We start from the raw sequence: 11,433 nt of genomic DNA, 5'->3' as shown, positions 1-11,433 counted from the left end.
CCTCGAAACGGAAGCCTAGGTACTGCCCCTTGATCTCTATCTTAACAAAAGGCTAGCTAACTTCGAAGCTAAACTTGATTAGCTACTTCTATAGACTAGGATAGGCCCGGGGGCCCCCCGGGTCCCTGTAAAGGCTCTTATCCAATAGGCCTATAACAGGCTAAGCTAGAGGTTCCGGAAGAGAAGGGCTAGGACAAGGGATCGGGAGCCAAAGCCTATAGCCCTAGAAGTAGCAGGGTCGACAATCTGGCAGTAGGTTTAGGAGGGCTATAGAGGGGGTCAACCCCCCCTATAGACCTTATAAAGAAGGCTATAGACTATAGAACTAGCTATAGTAGCTAGCTAGAGCAACCGTTAGAGAGCTAACCAAGCTAGTAAGAGGATATAGCGGGTGTCAGATAAGGACCCCCTATACCTAGTTTTTACAAGGGAAGGCCTATAAAGGCACTAGGGCCTAACGAAGGCCTAGAGCTCCTTACTAGTACAGGCCTATATAGGGGCTATTAGCCTCCGTGACTTTCTATTTAGGGTTTAAGTCCCGGGGGTCAGTACCCCCTACTATGCCTATATCCAGGGGAGGGAAACTGTAGAGCACCTAGTCATATAGTGCCTAAACTTACCAAGAAGCCAAATATAGGAATCCTAGGAAATATAGTCGTAAAGAGACCTAGACCTCGTTCTACGGGGTATAGGGGCCCGTAACCATCGGTTGGCAAGGAGAGTTCTATAGTAGCTAATAGACCTAGGGAGGCTCCCGGAATACCGCCTCGTAAGGAGGCTAGACTGGGAGGGAAGGCCTCTATAGGGCTATTCTAGCTACTTCTCCTTTTCTTCGTAGTGTATTAGTACTTTAGATTGGGCGTTAGAGGTGGGATAGAGGTTTTTATCTGGCCTATTAGGTACGGTTTCCTTTGTATATAACTAGAGAGGCTTTAGCATGCTTATTAGCATAACGGCATAGAACTAATAATAATAATAATAATAATGATAAAGATCTCTACTAGGTATATAAGCTTTTTAAGCTCTAAAAGACTCTTGCCTAATATGTCTGCTACTTTGGCTTTTCTTCTCTTATATATTACCTAATCTAGTAAAATCTATATATTAATAGCATTAAGGAAGGCAAAGATTCCTTAGGCACCTTATATCTCTAGAATATTATACTAGAGCACTTACTTAAATATGATACTAAACTCTTAGAGCTAGTATTAAGGATTAACTCCTAAGTGCTTAGTAGTATCTAGGTAGGTAATGTACTGAGCTATAATTAGTATATATATACCTATTTCTAAGGGAGTAATTATATCCTAAAGCGCTTATACTATAGCCTAGTTATTATTTATACCCCTTTCTTTTCTATCTCTAGTAATGTAATAGAGATATAGTTCTATAGTCTTCTTAATCTAGCTCTAAAACGTTATATAATTCCTAGAGTTCTTAGTAAAAAGTGTAATATCGATTCTTTACTACTTATTTAGACTCGAAAGCTCTTTACTAATCTCTTTTATAGTAGGTATATAATTACTAATTAAAGTAAAGGTATCTATCATAAAGAGAGAAATCTTAAAAGGTCTTAATACTAGTATAAGCACTTTAAGATATTACTTTTAAACTACTTTAATAATATTCTCTAATACTTATTTATAAGTTAGGTATTTTAATATCTATTTACTTGGTTTATAATTATCTTCTAGATTAACCTCTCTCTAAATCTTTAGAAATCTGGCCTTTAACTTAAAAGTACTATATTAGGAAGGCTAGCTATTAGTATTAATAAGATATATAAAGTACTTATTTAAGGACTTAATTATAATTAAATATTATTATTATTATTATTAGTCCTACACCGTTATGCTAATAAGCACGCCGGAACCTCTCTAATTATATACAAAGAAAACCGTGCCTAACAGGCCGGATAAAAACCTCTATCCCTCCATTATAATTAAATATATTATAGAGTAATAATAAGAGCAGAGTATATATATTTATAAAGGAGTAAGCTCTTAACTAGTTAATTTAATACTAGTTTAGCAAAGGGATAGTCAAGGTATTAGGCTTATAATCACTAAATATAGTTACAAGCTCAAATAAGTATATAGGAGGCATTAAGAGTAGTAGTAAGGAAGGAACAGAAAGAGTACCTTGTTAAACTATCTATAAAGGAGAGAAAGAGCAATATAAATAGACAAAAGAAAGATGATCCGTACGTCTACGAGCTTGTAAGGTGGCTTACATTGCTTATAGCTGGAGCTCTAGAAGCTCCCTAGCTTCTGACACTTAGTGTGGTAGGGTGCCAAAGTTTCACCCCCTGCCCAGGTACCGACCAGGGCACTATAGAAAAACTCCCTGGTTACACATTCCGGGCAGTACCGCCACCTATTTACAACCACTACGTCAGGAAGTTGGTAAAACTCCTAGAAAAAAAGCAGATAACTAGGAAACTATTGCAACTAGGATACGCATTTCATCTTATCTATCTGCTAGTAATGTGGTTTAATGGTAGTTATGGTGTCTTAATTCTAGCTCTAAAGCTTGGTGCACTCTTCAACTTAGGTTCCTAGTAATACCTTGTAATACCAACAAGGTCAGGGGGTCAAACTTACCCATAATACATACGGAGTACCATAGTACTTAGCATAGGAGGGACTTGGCGTACATACATACCTGGAATGTACGGGTTTCGCGGCGCAAGCAAATTGGCTAGGGTATTTAATTAGACTGGCAAAGAAATATAGACTTGAACCATGAAACAGATTTTCAATTTGTCCCGTTTACCAGTAGTTAACCTAGTCCTAATCCAAGCCGCGCCGTAAGTTTGGTTGGGGTGGTTGGAAGGGAAGAACAGAGCAGGAAGACAGACGAAAGACATTAAAGTAGGAAAGAAAATATAAAACGAGGCGGCCAAGCAAAGGAAAAAAAAAAAAAACGGAGGCCGAGGGCAGTTTCAAGGCGTGACATAAAAAGTAACGGGAGGCTCACTCCCTCGCCCTCGCGCGACCCCTGCCGGCCCCAACCGCACTGCTGGCCGCGCTCTCCCCGACCCGGACCTCCTCATCCGGCACCCCTACCCCAACCGCACTGCGCGTAGCGCTGGCCGCACTAACGGCCCTCTGCCTGGTCGTTTCCTGGTCGTGCTGCTGCTCCTGCTCCTGCTCCTGCTGCGGTTGCTGCTGTTGCTGCTGCCCTTGTTGCGGAACGCCGCCGGCCTCCTTGAGGAGCATTGCTTCCCGCAGCAGACGCTCCAGCTCCCGGACGCGGCGGCGCAGGGCCTCGTTCTCGCGCTTGTACTCCTCCAGCTCGGCGCGTCGCAATGCCGTCTCCTCGTACCGCGACGTGGCCGGCAAGATGCCGGGGGACAGCTCGCCCCCCGTCGTGGCGGCAGTGGTGGTCGTCGTGGCTGTGGCGGAGGCCGGGGTGGGCAGTGCCGAGGAGGTGCTGGCGCCCGATTGCGTGCTGCGCGTAGGTACCCGGGCGTTGAAGTAGCCAGGCAGGGAGCCCGGCTCGTGGCCGTGGTGCGGGTAGCTGCCGGAGAGGGAGGGCGGCGCCGGCGAGGGGGAGCCGGTGCGGCTGCGGCGCGAGGCGCTGCTGTTCTGCCTGCTGAGGGAGACGCCGCCGATGGCGATCGGGGGCTGGGCGGCGGGACGGACGGGCGCTGGCGAGGAGATGCCGGCGAGGGAGGCCGCCGACACGGAGCCGGCGTTGGCGGCCAGGCTGCGGGCGCTGGCGCTCGAAGAGGTGCGCTGGTGGCGTATCGGCTGGTAGTGGTTGGTGCCTAGGCCGGGTTGGGCCATGTCTCCTCCCCACGGGCCGGGCTCGGTACCCGAGGCGCTGGCCGAGGTTGAGGAAGCGTTCGAGGCAACCGAGGCATTGTGTGCGGCGCGGAGAATGGACAGCTCGCGTGTGAGGCGGTTGACCTGACGATCCTGGGGTTAGCCTAAAGTCTCGGGCGGCCATGACTGTGGGCAAACTTTGCACATACGACTGCCTCTTGTTCCTTTTCCAGCTGCAGGTGGAGGTCGGCAGCCGTCAGGGGACGGGGATGCCGCAGGGGTCCCGGGCCTGGCCCTACGCCAGTGTTGTCGCCCATCGAAGGCCCTGCAAATGATGTTGGCGGCAGAAGGGTCGGGGAGGGCAGACTCGACGAAGCAGACGCGTTCACGGCGCTCTGGTTCGAGGGGAGAACGTTAAGCGAAGAAAAGCCCGGTGCGGGTGGTGCCGACGTCTGTTGGGAGGAGGAACGATGGGGTGGAGCTGCGGGGGTGCGTGGGGACGGCGGGATCGAGTTGAGATCGGGCATGGTGTTGTCGTCGTGCACTCGCGTACTATGTAGTTGATGGCAAGGTCGACAGCGAGAGGTGGAACGAAGAGAGAGGGAGGGGTTGTGGGAGGGCGGGGGACGAGGCCCGAGAATCAAAAACGATGGCGGAATGTTAAGGTTCAAAGCTAGGTTTCCGAGCTCAAGTGCGGTTCGGAAACGAGTGTTTCAAGAGCTTGCGGCCAAAACAGATACAGTCAATGGATGGCCCGCTACGGAGCAATCTGGCCGTTTATGCGGCCATTGGCTTCGCGCGCTGCCAAGTGGTGTGGGAGTGAATCAGGAGTCCTGGGAAGGCTCAGGGACAAGGCCCCCACCTGGGCGGTTACAACGGTGCCGAACCCCACTGCGGCCCTCAGGAAAGAGTGGGGCTTCACAGGTCCCGATAAGCGGAACCTTGTCAAGTGCGTTCCCAGCCAAGTCAGCAAGGTACTGGTGACGGGCCATGATGTAATGTGTTTGAATGACGGGATGTGGAGGAACACTGATGTCAAGCAACGGCTCGAAGCGTATAAATGTGAGCACACACTGGTATCAGAGTCGCAGCTCAAACAGCAACTCGTAAAACAAACCCGCGCTTTCACCCGAGAAGAAAATTCGTTAGCTTCAGGCGAGTCGAGGCTGACTAATCCTGCGCCCAAGAGAATATCCCTCCCGATATCTAGCCACTACCAACCCACAATATCCAACATGCCTGAGGGCGGTCAATCACCTCCTCCCGAGCGGTCTACGGGCAAGCAGTTGCACGATGTCCCCGCGTCCGGCAAGGGAACGGACGATGCGTCACACAAGGAAGATGTCAACAAGGTGGCTCTGGAGGTTCGTTTTGAGCAGCCACAAATAAGAAAGATTGACCAGGACATCGAGCTAATACTATGGCAGCATTTGACATCAAATCCGAGGGGCCCTATGGAGGACGAACTTGAGAGGAAATTCGACAAACACGAACATGCTAAGCCAAGCGCTTCAGTTTGAATTGCGTTTGGCCGTGATTCAGGTTTGTTAATGTTAGCGGCATTGCAGAGTTTGAAATGAGATATGCTTCGACACGAGTAGGGTAGAATGAAATTTATGGTTATACAACTATACTGAGTAGTCTAGGGTCTCTGGACCCTGACATAAGGTTCCTTCTAGGGTCTGTGCTCATTCGTGGTCCGTAGTAACTAGTGTAATCCGTACATTCACGATTAAAGTGAATGTACTTCTCAGAACGGAGGCATTGACAAGCCACGATGTCTTGCGCAGCCAACAGGGGTCCGTATCCGCTGCGTGGAGACCGCCACCTGAGAAGTTCCACCAGGGTATCAACTAACTTCGGCCACTGCACAGCCCAGCATTCACATGCACTCACCGAACTAGCTCAACGGCCCCGCAATCAGGAGATGACGACATGGTTCGCCCCTCCCCTCAACAGGAGCTCCTCCTCCGCACCCAACGCGCGTTCTAAACCGTCACCCGACTAGAAAAAGGTAATAGCGCCCGTTCTATCGGCAATTCCCCCCTCTGCATTCTCAAATACGACTGACCACTAACCTACCTGTTTGTGGATAAATTGGCCGAAATTTTTTTTTTTCTCATCGGATATTCTACGACAGTCATTGAGCCTGTTCTGTCTGCACCGACCTGCAATCTGCAACTCCTACGCACAAGCATCAAGCAATCCACCTGCCGCAGCTACTACCATGGCGACCACAGTCCACGTCAAAAACATCGGTGCGCAGACCGAGGATAAGGAGATTAAGGATTTCTTCAGCTTTTGGTAAGTCTTCTTCCCAAGCAACCGGCCCTTCGCACACATCAACGTCCGATGGACAGACACGTTTGCTGATCATTGCGAACCATCACACAGCGGCAAGATTTCCTCCATCGATATCACCAGCGAAGGCGAGACCAAATCCGCAACCGTCAACTTCGAGAAGGAGACGGCCGCGCGTACCGCCCTGCTTCTGAACCACACCCAGCTCGGTGGCAACGAGATCACGGTGACGGGCGACAACGTCTCGACCCCGCCGCCGCAGGAGAGCTCGGCGGAGGCGGCCGAGCGCGGGGCCGGCGACGCATCCTCGGTGCTGACGCAGGAGGAGAAGCCGCGCTCGCGCATCCTGGCCGAGATCCTGGCGCACGGCTACCTGGTGGCCGACCAGGGCCTGCAGAAGGCGATCGCGCTCGACGAGCAGCACAACATCACGGCGCGCTTCGTCAAGACGCTGCGCCAGCTCGACGAGCGGACGCACGCCACCGACCACGCCCGCGCCGCCGACGCCAGCTACGGCATCACCCAGCGCGCCAGCTCCCTGCTCACCGGGCTCAACTCGTACTTCGAGAAGGCCAGCAACACCCCGACGGGCAAGCGGATCGTCGACTTCTACACCACCAGCCAGAGGCAGGTCCAGGACATCCACAACGAGGCCAGGCGGCTGGCCGAGCTCAAGAAGGAGGAGACGGGCGGCAGCCTGTACAAGGGACTCGGTCTGGATAAGGTCCCGGGGATGGACAAGGTCTTGGGCCGCTTCAGTAGCCAGGGGTCCGCGGCGGCGGCGCCGGCGCCGGCGGAGGGCGGGGAGAAGAAGGATGTGCCCGGCGCTGCGCCGGCCGAGGCCGTGGCAACCGAGTCGGAACAGAAGCCGGCTGCACCGTCGGGGGTCGGAAACCCGGAGACGATCCACTAAACTGTCGCGAGGGAGGGACGATGAAGTTTGGGTCCCGGCATGGGGCGAGTGAGAGCAACTGGGGAAAATGGTGGTTTTAAGTCTCATTGCGCTGTTGTTTTTCTGCGATTGCTTCGCTCGGTCTAGGCCTGATACTCTCCCAATTAATTGTTTGTCATTTCACATAATTCGCTTCTCAACCCGACAAGTTTTTTGTTTGGGCATGGATTGTAGCTTGTTGCTCCGAGGTTTTTGACTTGAACACTTCCAGTGTAATTATGCTTTGACAGGTTGCCTAGTAATTTGAACCACTTCTGTCGTATATTCTGGTCTCCAATTTAAATCTCTAGAAAACCAACTATGCCACCTCGGTGCTATCCCAACCCCGGATCAGACCCCAACAGTCAATAAATCAAGGGAAAGAAGATTGCATTTGCCCCAAGGGGCCAGCTCAGAAACCGCACACAGATCGGGCTCGGCCGGGCTACCGCTGCCTGACCCACCTGAGTATCAGCGCTTCTCTGGAGTCCGGCTGGATCAACGTCGGAATCTGCGGCGGGGGTGACAGCGGCGGTGCTGTCGTTGGTGAGGAGGATGCATCACTTACAACCGCGTCCTCCTCCGTGCTGGGATTGGCAACGACGCCGGCGCCGAGACGCCTGTCGCCATCGGTATCCTCTTGTCCCTCTTCTTTTCCCTCCCCCTTCCCCTCCCCCTTCCCCTCCTCCTCCTCCTCCTCCTCCTCCCCCTTCTCCTCCGTGCTCCGAAACGCCTGCATCATGGTCATGTGCAGGCTGTCCGGGATCGGCCTGGCGGCGCCGCCGTCCTGGTCGGCGGGTCGCCAGGCCTGCCAGTGCCCCCCCGCCTCGTACTCCAGCAGCTCTGTGAGCACCGCGGCCACCTGCGCTTCATAGTACCGCGTCGGTTGGCTCCGGGGGTGTTCATGGTGGGTCGAGCGAGAAGAAGAAGAAAATGAGGAGGAAGAGGTGGAGGGGGGAGAACAATCGGCGTCTGTTTTCATGTTCGTGTGGTAGGGCTTCTCGGGAGGACACAGCAGAGCGCAGAGGATGACGGTGCCGTGCCGGAGAAAAGCCTCCTTGAACGCGATGACGCGCTCCCACCGAAATGGGTCTGGGTCGTCGTCGTTGTTGTTGTTGTCGGGAGCTGGAGGAGCACGAGGGGCAGAAGGAGGATGAAGGGGGTCCGGTGGCCGTCGAGCGTACAGCATCCCCGCCAGGCTCGTCAGGAGCGCCAGGAAGGCGAGGCGGACGGGACCCAGCGAGCGGATGTACCTCTGACGAGCGAGGTGGATCCGCTCCTCGAGGGCGGCCTGGCGTGCGTCTCGTCGGAGATCGCTGGTCCAGGGTTCGTCCTCCTCCTCCTCCTCCTCCTCATCTCCTCCATCTTCCTCTGCAAGGCGGATGGGAGCCGCGCAGTCGGCGATGCGGTCGGCCACCCTGCAAGCGTCCCGGAGGCCGTCGAGCAGGCGTTCCATCTGGCGCGGCGGGAGGTCGCGGAAGAGGACAAGCCGGCCGATGGCGTCGGTGATTTGCGAGGGACGGCCGCCCGAGGGTGGAGACCCCGGGGAACCCAGGAGACGGGCGATGCGGCGCTCTCGTGCTTCCAGCTCCCGGGCGACGGCGAAGCTCATGGGGCTTAGGACCTCGCGGGCCAGACCAAGCCGGTCGGGAGTAGACGAGGACAGAACCGCTCCGAGAGGGGGTTCGAGCACGGGATCGCGGACCAGCCTTGCGATCTTGGCCTTCACGATGGATCGTTCGTAGCCCCTGATGAGCCGGTAGTTGGCCCTGGAGCTGAGCATGAGACGAGCCAGGGAGTCCATGTCGACGTGCTCTGAGACGAGCAACGTGATATCACGGCCAAGAACTGCCATCTCTTCTGTTTTTGTTTGATTTCTTTTGTCCGTCGACTCCTTTTCTCCTCCTCCTCCTCCTTCTTCTTCTCTGTTCTTTTTGTTTCTCTAAGCCCTTTGCTGAGGCGGCGTGAATAGGCTTAAAATGTACTGTACTGTATGTACATACATACAGTACATACCACCGTGTTGCTATCAACTGGCCGAGACTATTATCAGTGGTTAATTAGTCGCCAGCATAGCCACTCGGAAAAAGCAAAACGCAGCTGCTAGCATAATATGCTCCGAGGTTTGTGAGAAAAGAATATTCGGAAAGCAACGAGGACTCTTCAACAACGTAGCTCGGCGGTCGAGAGAGTTGTCTGATGAAAATGAGGATAGAAAAGTAAAGAAAAAAAATTGAATAACGCGATGAGGACCAGAGAATGGAGGGAAGGGGCCAGGGAAACACTCATGTTCATATGCGCGCGCCTGATGCACCTTGATGACCAGCCTGAACAGCCAGGCCATCAAGGTCCCACAAGGTGCACATTACTAGTAACTCTCAGCAGCAGGCCTCACTTCGCGACCCATCCCCTCATCGTGGACCTATGACAAATATTGATTTATCGCGGTACGAGGAAGCCTCGGAAACTCTCCTGCTAACGTCTTACTTTTTGAAACGCTTACCCCGATCCCGCGGCCCAGTCCAGGTTTCGGGTTGCGCTTGTTACTCGTTTAATAATTAATTAGGTCTCTGTTCTGTAATCGTAATTACATGTTCCTCACCGTTGGCGTGCCATCAGTAAAAAACACGCATATTATCCGTAGATACAATTCTTTCCGACATCAACTAGGTAAGGCACCTCCCCCCTTTTAAACATATCTGTTGAAATGATCAGATGCTCGCTGCCCTAAGTGATCCCCGGCATAGCTCATGCTGCAATGCTAAACAATAAGAACGGGAGATAAACAAAGATAAACAATAAATTACAATTGCCGAACGTAGTGATGAGCTTCCGGGAGCGTTAAAAGCAGTGCCCGTAGTAGGTGGCTATACGAAGGAAAGAGTGCCTTGTTGAAGCTATCTACAAAGGAGACAAAAAGAGTGGTATTTATAGATAAAGGGACTGGCCAAAGCGTTAAACAGCCTCATACAGCTGTGGCAAACGCGTGGCTAATACGTTTAGAAGCTCTACAGCTTCCGACACACCCCCTAGTTAAACACAGTAGTCGTTTAACTACACTTTATAGTAATACTATTCTTAGTGTTATATCCTTTGTCGCTCTTACCTTGATAGCTCCTTCAGGGGCCTGCCTTCCATATTTGGAAGTCTAAAAGAGTCAAGTATAGTAAAGCGATTCCTTTAAAGCTATAGATCAAATATAGCCATTGTAACCGTAGTAGTAATAGTATTACTAGTTTTAATTGTAATAGTAATAGGATAACGCCTCCTACGCTCGAATCAATAGATGACTTATTAGGTATACCTGCCGCAAATACTATAACTACTAGCAGGTCGACTCCTACTCCTATAATGCCTTAAAAGTGTAAGCATGCTAAAGCTTCTAATCTATAAGTGTTCCTATTATCTCTGTTCGATTGATTTTATTACTGGTTTTACAGTTTTCTAATGCTTTGCTAGTTACGTTAAGTTCGTTCGAGCTAACTAAATATAGCGATATCGTAGCTAGTAAGCTTTGTAAGGTGCCTTATAAAATATATATACAGTTAGCTCTAGTAAGACGTTCTTTTAGCAAATGTCGTAATCATTCCGGTGCTAGCTTTACTACTACTATTATATATATAGTTTCTATAAATATAAGAAGATATATACTAATTGCCTATACGTCTAATAGCTCTTATAATGCTTATACTAACTATAATAGTATTATTATTATTATTATTAGTCCTACGCCGTTATGTTGATAAGCATGCCAGAGCCTCTCTAGTTATATACAAAGGAAACCGTGCCTAATAGGCCGGATAAAAACCTCTGTCCCTCCTTTAACGCCTGATCTAGAATACTAATACACTACAAAGAAAAGGAGAAGTGGCTAGAATGGCCCTAAAGAGGCCTTCCTTCCCGGTCTAGCCCTCCTACAAGGTAGTATTCCGGGAGCCTCCTTAGGTCTATTAGCCACCGTAGAACCCTCCTTGCCAAACGATGGTTACGGGCCCCTATACCCCGCAAAACGAGGTCAAGGTCCCTTTACGACCGTATTTCCTAGGATTCCTACGTTCGGCTTCTTGGTGGGTTCGGGCACCATACGACTAGGTGCTCTATAGTTTCCTTCCCTTGGCTATAGGCACAGTAGGGGGTACTGACCCCCGGAACTTGAACCTTAAAAAGGAAGTCACGGAGGCTAATAGCCCCTGTACGGGCCTATACCAGTAGGGAGCTCTAGGCCTTTGTTAGGCCCTAGTACCTTTGTAGGCCTTCCCTTGTAAAAACCAGGCACAGAGGGTCCTTGTCTAATACGCGCTATATCCTCCTACCGGCTTAGTCGGCCCTCTAACGGTTGCTCTAGCTGGCTAATATAGCTAGTTCCGTCGCCCGTGGCCTTCTTTGTAAGGTCTGTAGGGGGGGTCGACCCCCTCTATAGCCCTCCTAAAC

General features: G+C 51.2%; 5 protein-coding genes across 5 annotated transcripts; 2 read left to right on the top strand and 3 right to left on the bottom strand.

Annotated features, from left to right (window-relative positions):
* Nucleotides 1-2,577: 2,577 nt before the first annotated feature.
* MYCTH_2307076 (uncharacterized protein) lies at nucleotides 2,578-4,594 on the bottom strand. The gene is made up of 2 exons (XM_003664297.1): nucleotides 3,980-4,594; nucleotides 2,578-3,914 (listed from the first exon to the last, which is right to left on the bottom strand). The coding sequence occupies exons 1-2, from the start codon at nucleotides 4,295-4,297 to the stop codon at nucleotides 2,976-2,978; spliced, it is 1,257 nt and encodes a 418-aa protein (XP_003664345.1). The 5' UTR covers nucleotides 4,298-4,594; the 3' UTR covers nucleotides 2,578-2,975.
* Nucleotides 4,595-4,762: 168 nt separating this feature from the next.
* On the top strand, nucleotides 4,763-5,419 carry MYCTH_2307074 (uncharacterized protein). Its single transcript, XM_003664296.1, has 3 exons — nucleotides 4,763-4,832; nucleotides 4,958-5,134; nucleotides 5,198-5,419. The coding sequence occupies exons 2-3, from the start codon at nucleotides 5,006-5,008 to the stop codon at nucleotides 5,288-5,290; spliced, it is 222 nt and encodes a 73-aa protein (XP_003664344.1). The 5' UTR covers nucleotides 4,763-4,832; nucleotides 4,958-5,005; the 3' UTR covers nucleotides 5,291-5,419.
* Nucleotides 5,420-5,841: 422 nt separating this feature from the next.
* MYCTH_2315625 (uncharacterized protein) lies at nucleotides 5,842-7,318 on the top strand. Its single transcript, XM_003664295.1, has 2 exons — nucleotides 5,842-6,074; nucleotides 6,165-7,318. Exons 1-2 carry the CDS (start codon nucleotides 5,998-6,000, stop codon nucleotides 6,982-6,984), a joined length of 897 nt encoding a protein of 298 aa, XP_003664343.1. The 5' UTR covers nucleotides 5,842-5,997; the 3' UTR covers nucleotides 6,985-7,318.
* A 129-nt stretch (nucleotides 7,319-7,447) lies between these two features.
* On the bottom strand, nucleotides 7,448-8,857 carry MYCTH_52892 (uncharacterized protein; the record flags this gene model as incomplete). Its single annotated transcript, XM_003664294.1, has 1 exon — nucleotides 7,448-8,857. The coding sequence occupies one exon, from the start codon at nucleotides 8,855-8,857 to the stop codon at nucleotides 7,448-7,450; it is 1,410 nt and encodes a 469-aa protein (XP_003664342.1).
* A 2,042-nt stretch (nucleotides 8,858-10,899) lies between these two features.
* On the bottom strand, nucleotides 10,900-11,202 carry MYCTH_2042312 (uncharacterized protein; the record flags this gene model as incomplete). The annotated part of the gene is made up of 2 exons (XM_003664293.1): nucleotides 10,900-11,026; nucleotides 11,057-11,202. Coding segments are annotated over 2 exons (273 nt in total), but the record flags the coding sequence as incomplete, so codon positions are not given.
* Nucleotides 11,203-11,433: the final 231 nt, after the last annotated feature.

Source organism: Thermothelomyces thermophilus, chromosome 4 (genome assembly GCF_000226095.1).
Source record: "Thermothelomyces thermophilus ATCC 42464 chromosome 4, complete sequence".
NCBI classification, from domain to species: domain Eukaryota; kingdom Fungi; phylum Ascomycota; class Sordariomycetes; order Sordariales; family Chaetomiaceae; genus Thermothelomyces; species Thermothelomyces thermophilus.
This window is presented reverse-complemented; position numbering and strand designations above follow the sequence as displayed.